A 12,810-nucleotide genomic window follows, 5' to 3' on the forward strand; every position below is an offset into this window, starting at 1 on the left:
TGCTGTTCTGTGTCAGCTGCATCACGCCGGATCTGTTTCCTACGTTGTTGTGATTTGATCTGAATGAAAACAGCATATCGGGCGTGACGCAGCTGACACAGAACGGCATACGCTGTTTATGAATTGTTGAATAAAGTCGTTATTTTTTTCTATTGCGCACAAAAATGATTCTCGTAGCTTCGTAAAATTACGGTTGAACCCCTGATGTCACATGGATTATTTCACAGATCTCCTTGCTACGTTTCTGGACTTGGGAACATTTCAGTTGTATTGCTGTCTATGCAGGGTCAGAGAGCTCTCAGATTCCATCAAAAATATCTTAATTTGTGTTCCGAAGATGAACGAAGGTCTTACGGGTTTGAAACGACATGAGGGTGAGTAATTAATGACAGAATTTTCATTTTTGGGTGAACTAACCCTTTAAGGAGATGGGTGGGGTTTAGAGTCCTGGGATGGGGGTTATGGTACAAAAGGTGGAACTCAGGGGATCATGCGGTTGATTGCTGGCAGTTTTGAGGACAGTGAATTGTAAACGACACGGACGAAACGGACTTTCCACTAACGAGTACAAATTCTCTCATTGGCAATGCCGTTCTCATGAACATGGCTGACAAATAAAGGCAAAGACAGAAAAGTAGGGAGTTTAGAGGGAGAGAAAAGAGATGGAGAATATCTCTAATTGATTTGTACGGTTGACAGTTTCTCCTCTAACAGCAACATATGACTGGAAATCTAGTTAACAAAAACATTCACTGTTAATGAAAAAAACACAAACATCAAAAGTTTCCTACCCATGTAGTTTTACGCAAACTAGACAGTTTTAAATACCAGTTGAGCGATAATGACAATAACACTTCGATCAGAACAACTACAGGAAGCAGGCCAGCAGTAGACAGAGAAAGGGGCGGGGCAGACAGAAAACGGCAGGGCAGACGAAAAGGGGGCAGGGTAGGCAGCTGCTCTGGTTTTGCCAAACAATGGCTAAATATTACAAAATATTCTATCAACAATATTCACAGTTAAACCAAGGCTTGATACACATTGTAATCACAAAATCTCAGCGACGCCTTGTGCTTGTAGTCACAGAGTTTTTTAAAAACACTTTCATGTTTCTCTCTCTCTCTTTTTTTCTCTATATTACATAGTAATGTCTGATAGGCCACAACTAACGTTACAAAGTCGGCTCAAGGTTTTGGACTTAGGGAGAGACAGTGGCTTAAAGAAGACGGAAACTCTCCTCCCCCTGAGAGGCACGAATTGTGTGAGAGGCTGAGAGTTTGAGGGATGATTCAGTAATTCTCTCACACACACATACACATATACATACACGCGGGGCAAAAACATTTAAGTTAGACCTAATTCTGACCAATCATACATATTCCAAAAATAAAAACTAAGCACAGTCTAAGAAATACTGTCTCCCTCTGACCTAAAGCAGATTTTCTCTTATCCTTTAGGAATTATTCTAGATCAAAATATAACTTAATTGGGATAAAGAAAGCCGAGGCTGTCTGCAATGTTGGAACAGATTCATGGACTGATATTAAACAAACAAGATTCACGGATAAAAACAAATGCTTGACCTCTTGCCTCCATCTCTAGTCAAATATTAATCTTTCTGACGATTTAAAAAAACAGTATGACCCAACGGAAAACTAAGAGGAAAAAGAAGACGAAAGGTTTAATGCACAGTGACACTGCAGTGACACCCTCATCTTTATCAGTCCTGATGGAGAGTGATCGAATACTCATGGTCGTCCTGCTGTTGCTTTCGCCTTCTCTCTCATTTACACAGACGCATCGTTGTTGATCTATTTCTTTCACGGAGTCTGATTCAGTGCACTCCTTCTCCTACTAGGGGGCAGGCTACTCATCAGTTTCTCTTCCTGAGTTCTGCTTTCTCCTACAGCGCAGAGATTTTCACCACATCAGTGCCAGGGTTCGGAAGAGGTGGAGCGTCTGGGTTTGGAGGGGGCGGAGCGTTGGGACTGGCTCGAGAGTTGTTCGAGGGAGGGGTTGGGATACTGATGATTGCCGTGGTAACCAGTCCACTGCTCTTGCAGTTCAGACTCCCTGATTCATCCGACATCAGATTGAGACTGGAACGACTGAGACAGAGACAGAAAGAGACCGAGGTCTTAAAACACTTTTCATACTCTCACTTGTTTAATTTGTCTACTGTTCATTAAATGTCCAGTGGACATGCATGTATCACTTATTTTATACTGAACCAACAAATGTCATTTTCACATCTGTATTTTTTTTTTAAATGTATTTTGTTTGAAAATATCTGTGGGTGAAAGTTACACATTTTAAAATGTTAATAAAATGGCAGATTCCTTTGATTTGCTATGGTTCATTTCAAATATAGCATTTCATATATCATAAACATACTAATACATACACATTTTTGCTTTATTTGATAGAAATTATCTTGATTGGAAATGATGCACCAAATATGCAGTTTACATGCAATATTTACATTATAACTCTCACCTTCTGTTGAGATTGACCCTACTTTTTTTCTTTGTTTGGGGCCCTAATAAAGATATTAAAATGGTTTATGGTAAAATGGCGTATGTCTATTTTACACTTTGTTTAGATTGTCATAGTTTTTTTAATTTAGTAATTCATATTTTTTATGATGGATTTTCATAGTTTAAGATCGAAAGTCTGGGTCTGTGACAAGGGTAAACAATTAAAACTATATATTAAACAGCATTTAAGAAGTAGCAAAATGATGAAGGCATGGTTATTAATTTTTTTTATAACCGCTGTCATGTGACCTTCACATTCACCTTGCAATGCAGAAGTAAGCTATTTTCTGTGAATGAGTGAGACTTCTGTTTATGGACTTTTGGTAGTACCTAGGATATCAAAGTCCACTAAAGGAGGTAGAGCTTTTTCGCATTTGGCTCCCAAACTCTGGAATAGCCTTCCTGATACCGTTCGGGGTTCAGACACACTCTCTCTGTTTAAATCTAGATTAAAGACACATCTCTTTGGCCAAGCATTCAAATAATGCATCTCATAATCTTTTACTGCAGTCATAATCTTTTACAGCAGTTATATCTAATCAAATGCACATTATTATTCATTAGTTTGGGTTAAACAAATCATTTTTGCTTGGTTGGAACAGCAGCTACGCTAATTATGTTTGTATTTGTTTCTCTGTCTTTTGCCACGGGATGTAACTAGGATTTACACAAGCTTCAGTCTGGATCCAGAACACCTGAGAAGAGAAGATGCAACCCCTCAGAGGACGTAAATTAGCTGGAAGCCGATGACACCGGAAGCCTTGCACGTTAAAGGTACAAACGACTGCACCTGATCTAATGTAAAAAAAAAATATATAATAATAAAATAAAATCAGGTGGATAATATGAAAAAGTTAAAGTCTTTTAGCTCTAATAAAAAAATCAACCCTTGTGTATGAAAAATGAGAGCTAACCTGGTGTTTAGTGGATGCTGTTCCCCACACTGGATGTGTAAGGCGCTGAGCTCCTGCAGGTTGTGCGTGTGTGAGTGTGTGTGTGTGGCACTGAGAGGCTGGATGTTCTTCTTGGTTCTCCGAGAGCAGCAGGTGCCTGTGATGCCCTCTTCGCTGGAGAGAGATGGACTCTGCGATGGGAAGTTCTGTAGTGCTGTCTGCAGGTACCCCTGTTCATACAGCCGCTCGTCCACAAACTCATGATTCTGAAACACAACGATTTTTTCCTTGAGATTATTGGTTTCTGGTGTTTTATTTACTCTTATACGCTTTTTTCTTTTAATTCCCTTTACTTCAAAGCCTTTACATGCATATTAACCTTTAAATATAAAAGAGAATATGAAACAGCATTGGTGCATTTTTACTTCAGTAATGTATAACAAATGAGAACAAATCAGAATCAAATCAGTTTCTCAGTTGTGTTACACAAGATTAGTTTTTGGATGCATTAAATGCACTCTAAAGAGAATATTCAGTGGTTATTGTAGGGTGGGACTTGATTTGATTGAATTGGCAAAGAGTGAAACTATGATATTATTGGTTAATATTATTTTTTCATGTCCACGCCTTGATTACATCACTGCTAAGAAAGGGCATTGCAGAGACAGAGAAAGTTATTACACTTTGATGAAAGACTATTAAAACAAACTTTTCCTTAAACTTCCTCAAGCTTTTTTTTTAGACTTGGTGTTATAAAGCATAGAGCAACATCTACATTTTGTATGTCCTATACCTGCTTTTAAATATCAGTTGTGAAGTTTGTGTAAAAAATTTTTGATAATAAATTACATTTAATTGACATGTTTTCTTTTTTTTTTAATTTACATTTGTTAAAGTTGCTCTAAGTTTTGTGGCTTTTAAAATGTGAATATTTTATTTTAAACCTTAAAGCAACTAAAAAAAAAAAGAAGAGTAATCTCTAACATACTTAATCCCTAATCAATTTGTTATAGTTTGCATTTACATGTTTCTTTTTTTTTTTAAACATTATTTGTAAATGTATTTTTGTTGTTTCTTTTTCAATGTATGATGCTTGGATTAATTATTGTTGGATTATCATAACAATCATCGAAAGGTTTTAATAAAGGTATTTATTTATTTGTATGCAGCTTGTACGTCACTTCTGCGGCGTCGCATAGCCCCGCCCACACCGAAATATAATTGGACCGAAATAACGCTACTCGTGTATGTTAAAGGGGTCATATGATGCGATTTCAAGTTTTCCTTTCTCTTTGGAGTGTTACAAGCTCTTGGTGCATAAAGAAGATCTGTAAAGTTGCAAAGACTACAGTCTCAAATCCAAAGAGATATTCTTTATAAAAGTTAAGAGTCAGCCACACCTACCTAAAACGGCTCGTTCTAACACGCCCCCACATATCTACGTCAATATGTGGAAATATTAGCATAATGCTAATTGTGTTTGCGGAACGATGTATGTTAAAAGCACACATCCAGTTTTGTGTGAGTGAAAGAAATCCGCTTGGGAGTGGAGAGATTCATCCTCGTGCACATGGATCGCGTAACATTATGCGCTGTCGACATTGTCATTAAGATCACATTATAGAAACCGCATAAAATTAGAAATTTACTAAAAACAAGCCTATGGCAAGACATTTTGTAGGGGGGGCACCTGGGGTGGCCAGCCAAATTTCAATTTCAGGGGGGGCCGGTGCCACCCCTGGCCACCACGTAGACACGCCCCTGGTCACATCACAGGAGCGTGAATTGTCTGTCAGATATAATAGCACGTCAGCTGTCTTAACCGCGGCTTGTGTACTGCATCATCACTGTGTCTGTCACGCGACCCTTTCAGGCTTTGACTGATGTCAAAGGAGGGGGCTTTGTTGAAAACCGACGTGTTTGAGAGAGGCGGGGCATAGAGGACCTACAATAATGTACAGTATTTGAAAAATTATGTTTTTTTTGAACATTAAAGCATGTCAACATATTCTGTTACACCAAATACACAAAATAATGATCTTTAAAATAGCATCATATGACCCCTTTAAACAAAGACTATAGAATACCCAAAACATGGAGGAGACAAATCCCTTAAGTTCGGATGGCGAAAATGATGGCGACTGGAGAAGCATCGCGGATGTCATGAAAATACAAGGTAACTTGTTATGTGCTTTACGCTGTGTTTTGGTGCATCACGTCACGCCGCTCTTTGCACGTGGCTGGAAAGCCATTAACAAGTTCTTTAACACATTAGAGTAGGCTGTATTTTACGCTGATTTTAACTTGAGAGCGATAGAAAGCTTCTTACTATTGATGGGAGAAACAAAGCTTTTTTCGAAACCAGCTGCTTCGAAAAATTATTCACTTTTCAAGCATGAATGATTGACAGTTTGGCGGCTTCTGCTGGTAAAGAAACGTTGTAAATGCAATGAAAAAACAAACAAACTCAGAACTCAGCCCAAACATGTATAATTACACATTTTACAAGCCAATTGCTAATGTTTTCATGAAAGTGTAATCTATTCATGTAATCTACAAATAATTAAATGCCATTAAATATGAAGGTTCTGTAAAATTTGTGTTCTTTTATTGAAGTGCTTGTTTTGCTTGTCATTAGGCAAGGCTTGGCAAACTAGGGCAATAGGAATCAATAAACTATCTTTCTTCTTTTTGAATTATCCATGTGTAAGTAATAAAATTCATTAAAATAATAATAAAAAATATCTACATTATAAAACTGACCCGAGATCAGTTAAATCAAGGCCATCTAGCATGAAGCCTCAGAATTTTGAAATGTTTGTTCAAAAAACGTGATTTGGCGAGTTTGAGACACATTCTGAACCACTCGTTCGAAACAAAAGATTCGTAAAGTTTCATGTTGTAGTGTTTCAAAAGAAGCCACCACTACTTCTGACTGACCGTGGTCTTCTCCAGGCAGTGCAGAAGATGGTGATGTTGACTCTCCAGCAGAGATGTGGTCTTCTTCAGTTGCTGGTCCTCCTCTAAGGAGCCCTGCAGAAACACACACAAAATTCACATAATTTTTAAGGAATCACCACATTTCATGCAGGAATAATGAAGTGGAGAGAGGGACAGAGTGTGTGTTGTTTGGCTCAGTACCTGTGGTGAAAGTTTCATCTTGTAATAGGGGAGCTGCAGTTGTGTAAGAGTGGGAGGGAGAGACATGGAGAGTGGTTTACTGCTTTTGGAAGGAACTTCATCCATATCAGAGCAGCACAATATATCATCCATAACTTTAAATAAACACAGCTTGAGAGAAAGGAAGGACGAGGGGCCTCAGAGGATTGGGCGAATCAGAGTGATTCCACTTTTCTGTTTCACAAATCCATTGGTACGGTTACTAAAACTCCACATATCTGTCTCTTTTATTGTAAAGCTTTTGCCAGGGAGCTTGTGCTCGCAAATGCGACACGAGCACCAAAATAACATAAGTGAGTCAGTGAGTGATGTGTGGGATGAGAGAGAGACAGAAGGAAAAAGAAAGATATTGATAGAAATGAAGAGAGAGCAAAATTAGGCGTCTTACAGTAACATACCATGAGTTCTCTTATTCTGAGCAGACTGCATGCTTGCATGTGATCTGCGAGGTATTTATCAGCTATTCAGACAGGCTAACCTAGAAGCAGCTTCTTCAGTTTGATGCAAAGCCAGACCATTCTTGGGTGAATCGCATTAAGAAACCTCAAATTTACTCCAAAATTAAAGGACTGCATATTATAAGAATACTTTTCATCAAGAAAATGAAGCTTATTTTTTAGGACCGTTACAAATTTTTCCATTGTGACATTATTTTCATGACAGTTAAGTACATAACCACTATTTTAAGTGTTCTTGTGTGATTCACCCTCAAAGATCTGATTTTTGGAGTAGAAAAACACCTAATGTGTATTTTTAACCCTCCTTTTTTTCTGTTGATTTTGACTTTACTGTCTTTATATTTGAAGTCTCGGACAACCCAATGATGGATGTGTGTAAAAACAAAAAGTAGAAATTTTGCAATTAATAATTTTTGCCCTTTCCCAAATTTTTTACTTTTAGTTCCCTTGATCTGATCCAACCTCAGTAGACTAGACAGAAATATGATCTGTATCTATTTTAGCATTAATATTAATTGAATTAATTCATTTGTTTATACTAGGTGTCTCATTTGTTGTTGGATAAATTGGATAAAACCATCTGCCGAATGCAAATGTAAATAGAAATTATTTATTATTTAGTATTAAAATATACATTACCATATAAAAGTTTGGAGTTATGTTTTTTTAATTATATCCAGTATTAAGTGTATTTTATATAAATTTAAATTAATATTCAGTATTAAGTACATATTTTCACGCTGTTATGACAGGCTGAAGGTCTCTTAGGCTCCAGAATGAAGCTCAATTTTGTCAGGTTCCCGTCTGCTCCACTCTCTGGACCTCTCTGAGGACGTTCTGTGAAACTAGTTAGCTGTCTTTGGAGTGACCTGCAATCTGTCTCTGTACTCTCTGTTCACTCTCAGCATGTTCCTCTTTCCTCAAACGCATTTGACGCATTCAGAAAATGGCAGGTTTCTTTTTTCCAGGAAGGCATTTTATAGGAGTTGGACAGCTTTAAACAACCGCCGTAATAAAGACCAGATCTCCCGTTCACACAAATTTGCTCACAGCCTACTCACTGATGAGGTTGTTTAGCAACACATTAAAACCTTTTCACATCAGTTCATCACTCTGTCCTGATGAATTAGATGTCATTGAGTTAATTGAGCTGATGTTTGTGCAAATATGCAAACACAAAAATCTCATAATCGCTCTTAAGTGCTGAGAATTGGATCACCCCATGTGAATCTCTAGCCTTAAACACTTTTAAAGCAAAACAACCTGACACTTATCTTTTTTTATATATTTTTTTTACGCTGCAGGAGTTCTTGTTGAAAACCACGCATAATGTATGGCAAATAAAAAAGAAGCCACCAGAAGTCAAACTGAAACAAAATATGGAAAAAATGAGTATCAATGTGTGTGTGTGTGTTTGTATTTATGAAACAACATGTGTGAGTGTGTGTGTGTTTCTTACCGTTAGCTCTAGTGATTGGTTGAGTCCATTTCGTTTGCTATGCGGGAAGGCGCTAGAGCTGCCACCCTTGGAAATTCTCATTCGGGCTAGTCTGGCTTTCTGTCAACACATACATACACAAAGGAAGTTACAACTCAGTCTACCAGTGCTTTTCCATCACAAAGGTCTAAGTTTCAATATGATCCCTGTTGAAAGAGCAATTCAGATCAAAGTACTTTAAGAAACAAAATGAATTTTCACATAGATTGCAGTCCGTCATGAGATGATGAAAAATGCAAGTGGCTTCAAAAAACTATTGAACCAGTCTGAACTACCAGCCATGCAGTGAAAATGTGCAAAGATCAGGGGAGAAGAAAGCGATTGCTCGCTTGCTCTACAAAGAATAAAAGAATGGTAATTTAGAGAAACGCAGCTGTGTAATGGTTAATTACAGTAAACGTCTTGTGTAATGCTGAATCACGGTTAGCACAGCTGTGTAATGATAAATGATAGAGCAGCGGTTCACATTCCCTCAGTCTGTGCCATTTCATAGGCACAGCATGGATGATGGGTGGAAACCAGCAGTCAAATCCTCTGTGGAACATCAAATTTTAATATTTACAATGAATGAGAGTATTTTAATCTTCTTAGATCCAGAGGCATCAAATGATCTGATTTGTGCTCTCATTCTCTCGTCATCTCATAGAAAACTGATCCTCTCTCTCGTTTCAGATCCCTTAAGATGTAAGAAGCTTTATTGACATGATAAAAAGGGTTTACTTTGGCAAAGCATTAATAAACATTATGTATACACTAGATTTATATTTTTTAGTGAACGTGTTAGGGTGTCTTGGGTGGTTGTCAGGGTGTTGCTATGTGGTCACAAAGGTGTTTTGAGTGGTTTTCAGTGCATTGCTTTGCACTTGCTATATATGGTTGGTTTCTTGAGTGTTGCTAGCTTAAGTTAAAAGAGCCTATATAAGTCTCCAATTTGTTCTGGTCCCAATGGTTAGTGCCGCTCCTTCATGTTTTTTTTTTTTTGCCATTGTAATATTCCAAATATTCCAAGCCAAATTATGCAGGATAATATAAAAGTATAATATATATATTATGTAATTAATTTAATTAATATATCTTTAATATATATTTTTTTAAAGGGATAGTTCACCCAAAAATGAAAATTACCCCATGATTTACTCACCTACAAGCCATTCTAGCTGTATATGACTTTCTCCTTTCAGACAAATACAATCAGAGTTATATAAATGTCTTGGCTCATCCAAGCTTTATAATGGCAGTGAATGGTGGTTGAGATTTTGAAGCAAAATAAAGTGCATCCATCCATCATAAAAAGTGCTCCACACAGCTACAGGGGGTTAATAAAGGACTTCTGAAGTGAAGTGATGTGTTTGTGTAAGAAAAATATCCATATTTAAAACTTTATAAACTGTAAACTTTACAAACCATCTCTTGCTTCCACTCACTGTCATACGCATGTTCACGAGAGATGGGCATTCCAGCGGATGATGTAGGATGTAAGCGTAGCGTAAGCTCCGGTGAGAAGTGACAAAGGCTGAAGCGCAGAGGAGAGAGCAAAACAAAACACCGGTCATGAATTAGAAGTACAAAATGAGGATTTGTAAAGAAAAATGTAGGAGGATTTTGATATAAGCCAAGAGGAGACTGGTTTTCCTTTGCTGTAAACAAAACTTGGTTCTCGCGAGACTAGCATATTCTCACCGGAGCTTATGCTAATCCTACGTCCCACGTCATCCGCTGGAACACCACTCTCTCGTGAACACGAGTACAACAGTTAGCGGAAGCTAGAGATTATGGTTCATAAAGTTTTAAATATGGATATTTTTCTTACAGAAACTCATTGCTTCGCTTCAAAAGGCCTTTATTTACCCCCATGGAGCCACGAGGAGCACTTTTTATGATGGATGGACACTTTATTTTGCTTCAAAGTCTCGACCACCATTCACTGCCATTATAAAGCTTGGAAGAGCCATGATATTTTTAAATATAACTCCGATTTTATTCATCTGAAAGAAGACGTTCATACACACCTAGGATGGCTTGAGGGTGAATAAATCATGGGGTAATATTCATTTTCGGGTGAACTATCCCTTTAAAATAAATCTAACAAAATTTAGCAATGTTTATGCATAAAGCAAGAAAAAAAATTATTAAAATAATAAAAAAAGGAATCTTGTTATCATTTGCCAGGCAAGAATAATTAGTAAAAATATCAAAATAAATAAAAATGATTTGAAGCTAAATTATGCAGGACAAAATGATGACAGCATTTTTATTTTTGGGTGGACTATCCCTGTCCAAGGATGTCTGGACAGTTTTACTGGAGAACGAGACAAAATGTATTTTCGTCTTTCCTGCAGGGGAGTATTTGTGTTTTAATAATCTGGTTTAGCTGTGTTTTCATTCTCTCATACACAAAGAAGCTTTTGTGTGGTCCCCTGTCAGGTGTGTAATAGGACCAGCTTGATTTTCTTGTTCATGGAGCTTGTCAACTTCACACACAGGTGGTAAGTGTTCATGGCCAGGACTGTTAATAGCTCAGCTAAATGCTGGAGATCAGCTCCATGGGTATAACAGAAAAACACTCAGGGGGAGATTAACAGTGTTTTGCACACCTATAGTCACAGTATGTTGTGAATAACACAACCTCTTGTCCACCGTTAGGTCATCGGCTCACCCACCACAACTGATCTACGCGAACGATTTCTTCGATTTCATAATCGCGCAATAAAATCGTCTGCATTTTTTTGCGTAACTTGTCAGTGAACTGCTGCTTTGTGTAGTAAATGCTGCTCCATCTGAAAGCACATGATGATGATTTACTGCTGATTATAGAACCACCTTTACTAACAAAACGCGCATGACAATCGCATTCGATTAATCGTGCAGCCCTAGCATGTGATTTGATAATGTTTTAATCACAGCGAGGATTGCTTAGCCTATGACAATTCTGCTTTAAATTGTGTTCTAAATAGCAAAACTCATGTTCTGAGAAAATCTCTATGTAAAGTTTTATACACGAGGCCCCTGATGAGCTGTAAAAGGTAACTTAACAGTGTATGTGAAAACATGGTATATCGCTTTAGTTTAATTTTAAAATGACTAAAATGATACCTGGAACTACAATATAATTATACAACTGCAGGGCCTGAACAAATCAGTGAATCTGCGAGTCAGTTCAATGACGTACATAGTACCTACTTCCTTTTGCTTTACTGTAGTTTACAGCCATGAAACAAGAATATGGAAATGAAAAGAAATGGAAGCTCAGGAAACTTAAGTGCATTTTTAATGTCAATTAAACAAAATCCTTCTATGAACTTTCAGTGTTTGCTCTATGCAGTTCAGTCCACAACAAAGAGCAGATAAGCGTTAGATGTCAGTGCTGTAAATACAACGTTGAAGAAAATATAATTTTGAGGAAAATTGCATTGTGAGAGGGTTGCCATGTGCTTGGTAAGGTGTTTAGATTATTTATGTCGTTAAGTGGTTGCTAGGGTGTTGGCTACAGATATGGCTTGGGTTCCTTTTTTAGTGTAAGTCTGTGATTGAATTATTTAAAAAAAAATCTGTTTTATGATGGCTTAGAAGCAAGAGCACTTCTCCTTAACAAGCTGCGTGATTTGAGGTATCGGTCATGTCCATAGCACAAACGTAGCGTGACAAGTTACATATCAATCAAAGCTTAATATTAAGAGTGGAAAAACCTTGCCTTAACATTCACCACTATATACTGCTGTTAAAACAAATCTTGAAACCAGATCTTGTTCATATTTGCTTTGTGTGTATGTAAAGCAAGTGCTGAATTTATAATGAACAAGTCATTAACATGCAGTAAAGTAACACAGCTAACACTGTTCTCAGGACTAATAAATCAACCCAAATTACTGGATCAACTTTGATCAAAACTATGATTCCTGAACTAACTTTGAACAAAACTCAGACCTTTGGATCAACCATGAGAGTTTGAGCATAATGAGATCATTGAGTGATCAGTCATGAAAGAATTGTGTGATGTCTAAGAAACGGTCTGTTCTTTTTAGCTTTCTGGCTGTGCAGATTTGCATTAGTTATTAATAAGCTGCCCTGGTGTGTGTAGTTTTCTGGAATGGTGTGGAGAGGTGCTGAGAGGCGCTTTCTTCATCGCACTGTTCTCTTAAACAACAGGCAGCAGTGCGGAGAAAATATCCACAGTGAGTGAGAAGTCAGTGCTTGTCGACCTGTACCCTATACAGTCACAGACATGGTTGTCGCTTAAATTCATG

General features: G+C 37.5%; 1 protein-coding gene across 2 annotated transcripts in view; it reads right to left on the reverse strand.

Moving 5' to 3' along the window:
• Window positions 1-378: 378 nt before the first annotated feature.
• Window positions 379-12,810, reverse strand: part of LOC107594524 (potassium voltage-gated channel subfamily D member 3-like) — a 107,357-nt gene continuing 94,925 nt past the window's right edge. The window contains exons 4-8 of one of the 2 annotated variants that reach the window (XM_016284606.1): window positions 8,528-8,626; window positions 6,572-6,604; window positions 6,371-6,463; window positions 3,452-3,696; window positions 379-2,108 (exon numbers count right to left, since the gene is read on the reverse strand). In XM_016284606.1, coding sequence (XP_016140092.1) covers window positions 1,904-2,108; window positions 3,452-3,696; window positions 6,371-6,463; window positions 6,572-6,604; window positions 8,528-8,626 — 675 coding nt within the window. In that variant the 3' untranslated portion in view covers window positions 379-1,903. The remainder of the gene's footprint in view (window positions 2,109-3,451; window positions 3,697-6,370; window positions 6,464-6,571; window positions 6,605-8,527; window positions 8,627-12,810) is intronic. The other variant, XM_016284607.1, reaches the window with a different exon arrangement.

This window comes from Sinocyclocheilus grahami, unplaced genomic scaffold (assembly GCF_001515645.1).
Source record: "Sinocyclocheilus grahami isolate Dianchi unplaced genomic scaffold, SAMN03320097.WGS_v1.1 scaffold185.1, whole genome shotgun sequence".
Taxonomy (NCBI): domain Eukaryota; kingdom Metazoa; phylum Chordata; class Actinopteri; order Cypriniformes; family Cyprinidae; genus Sinocyclocheilus; species Sinocyclocheilus grahami.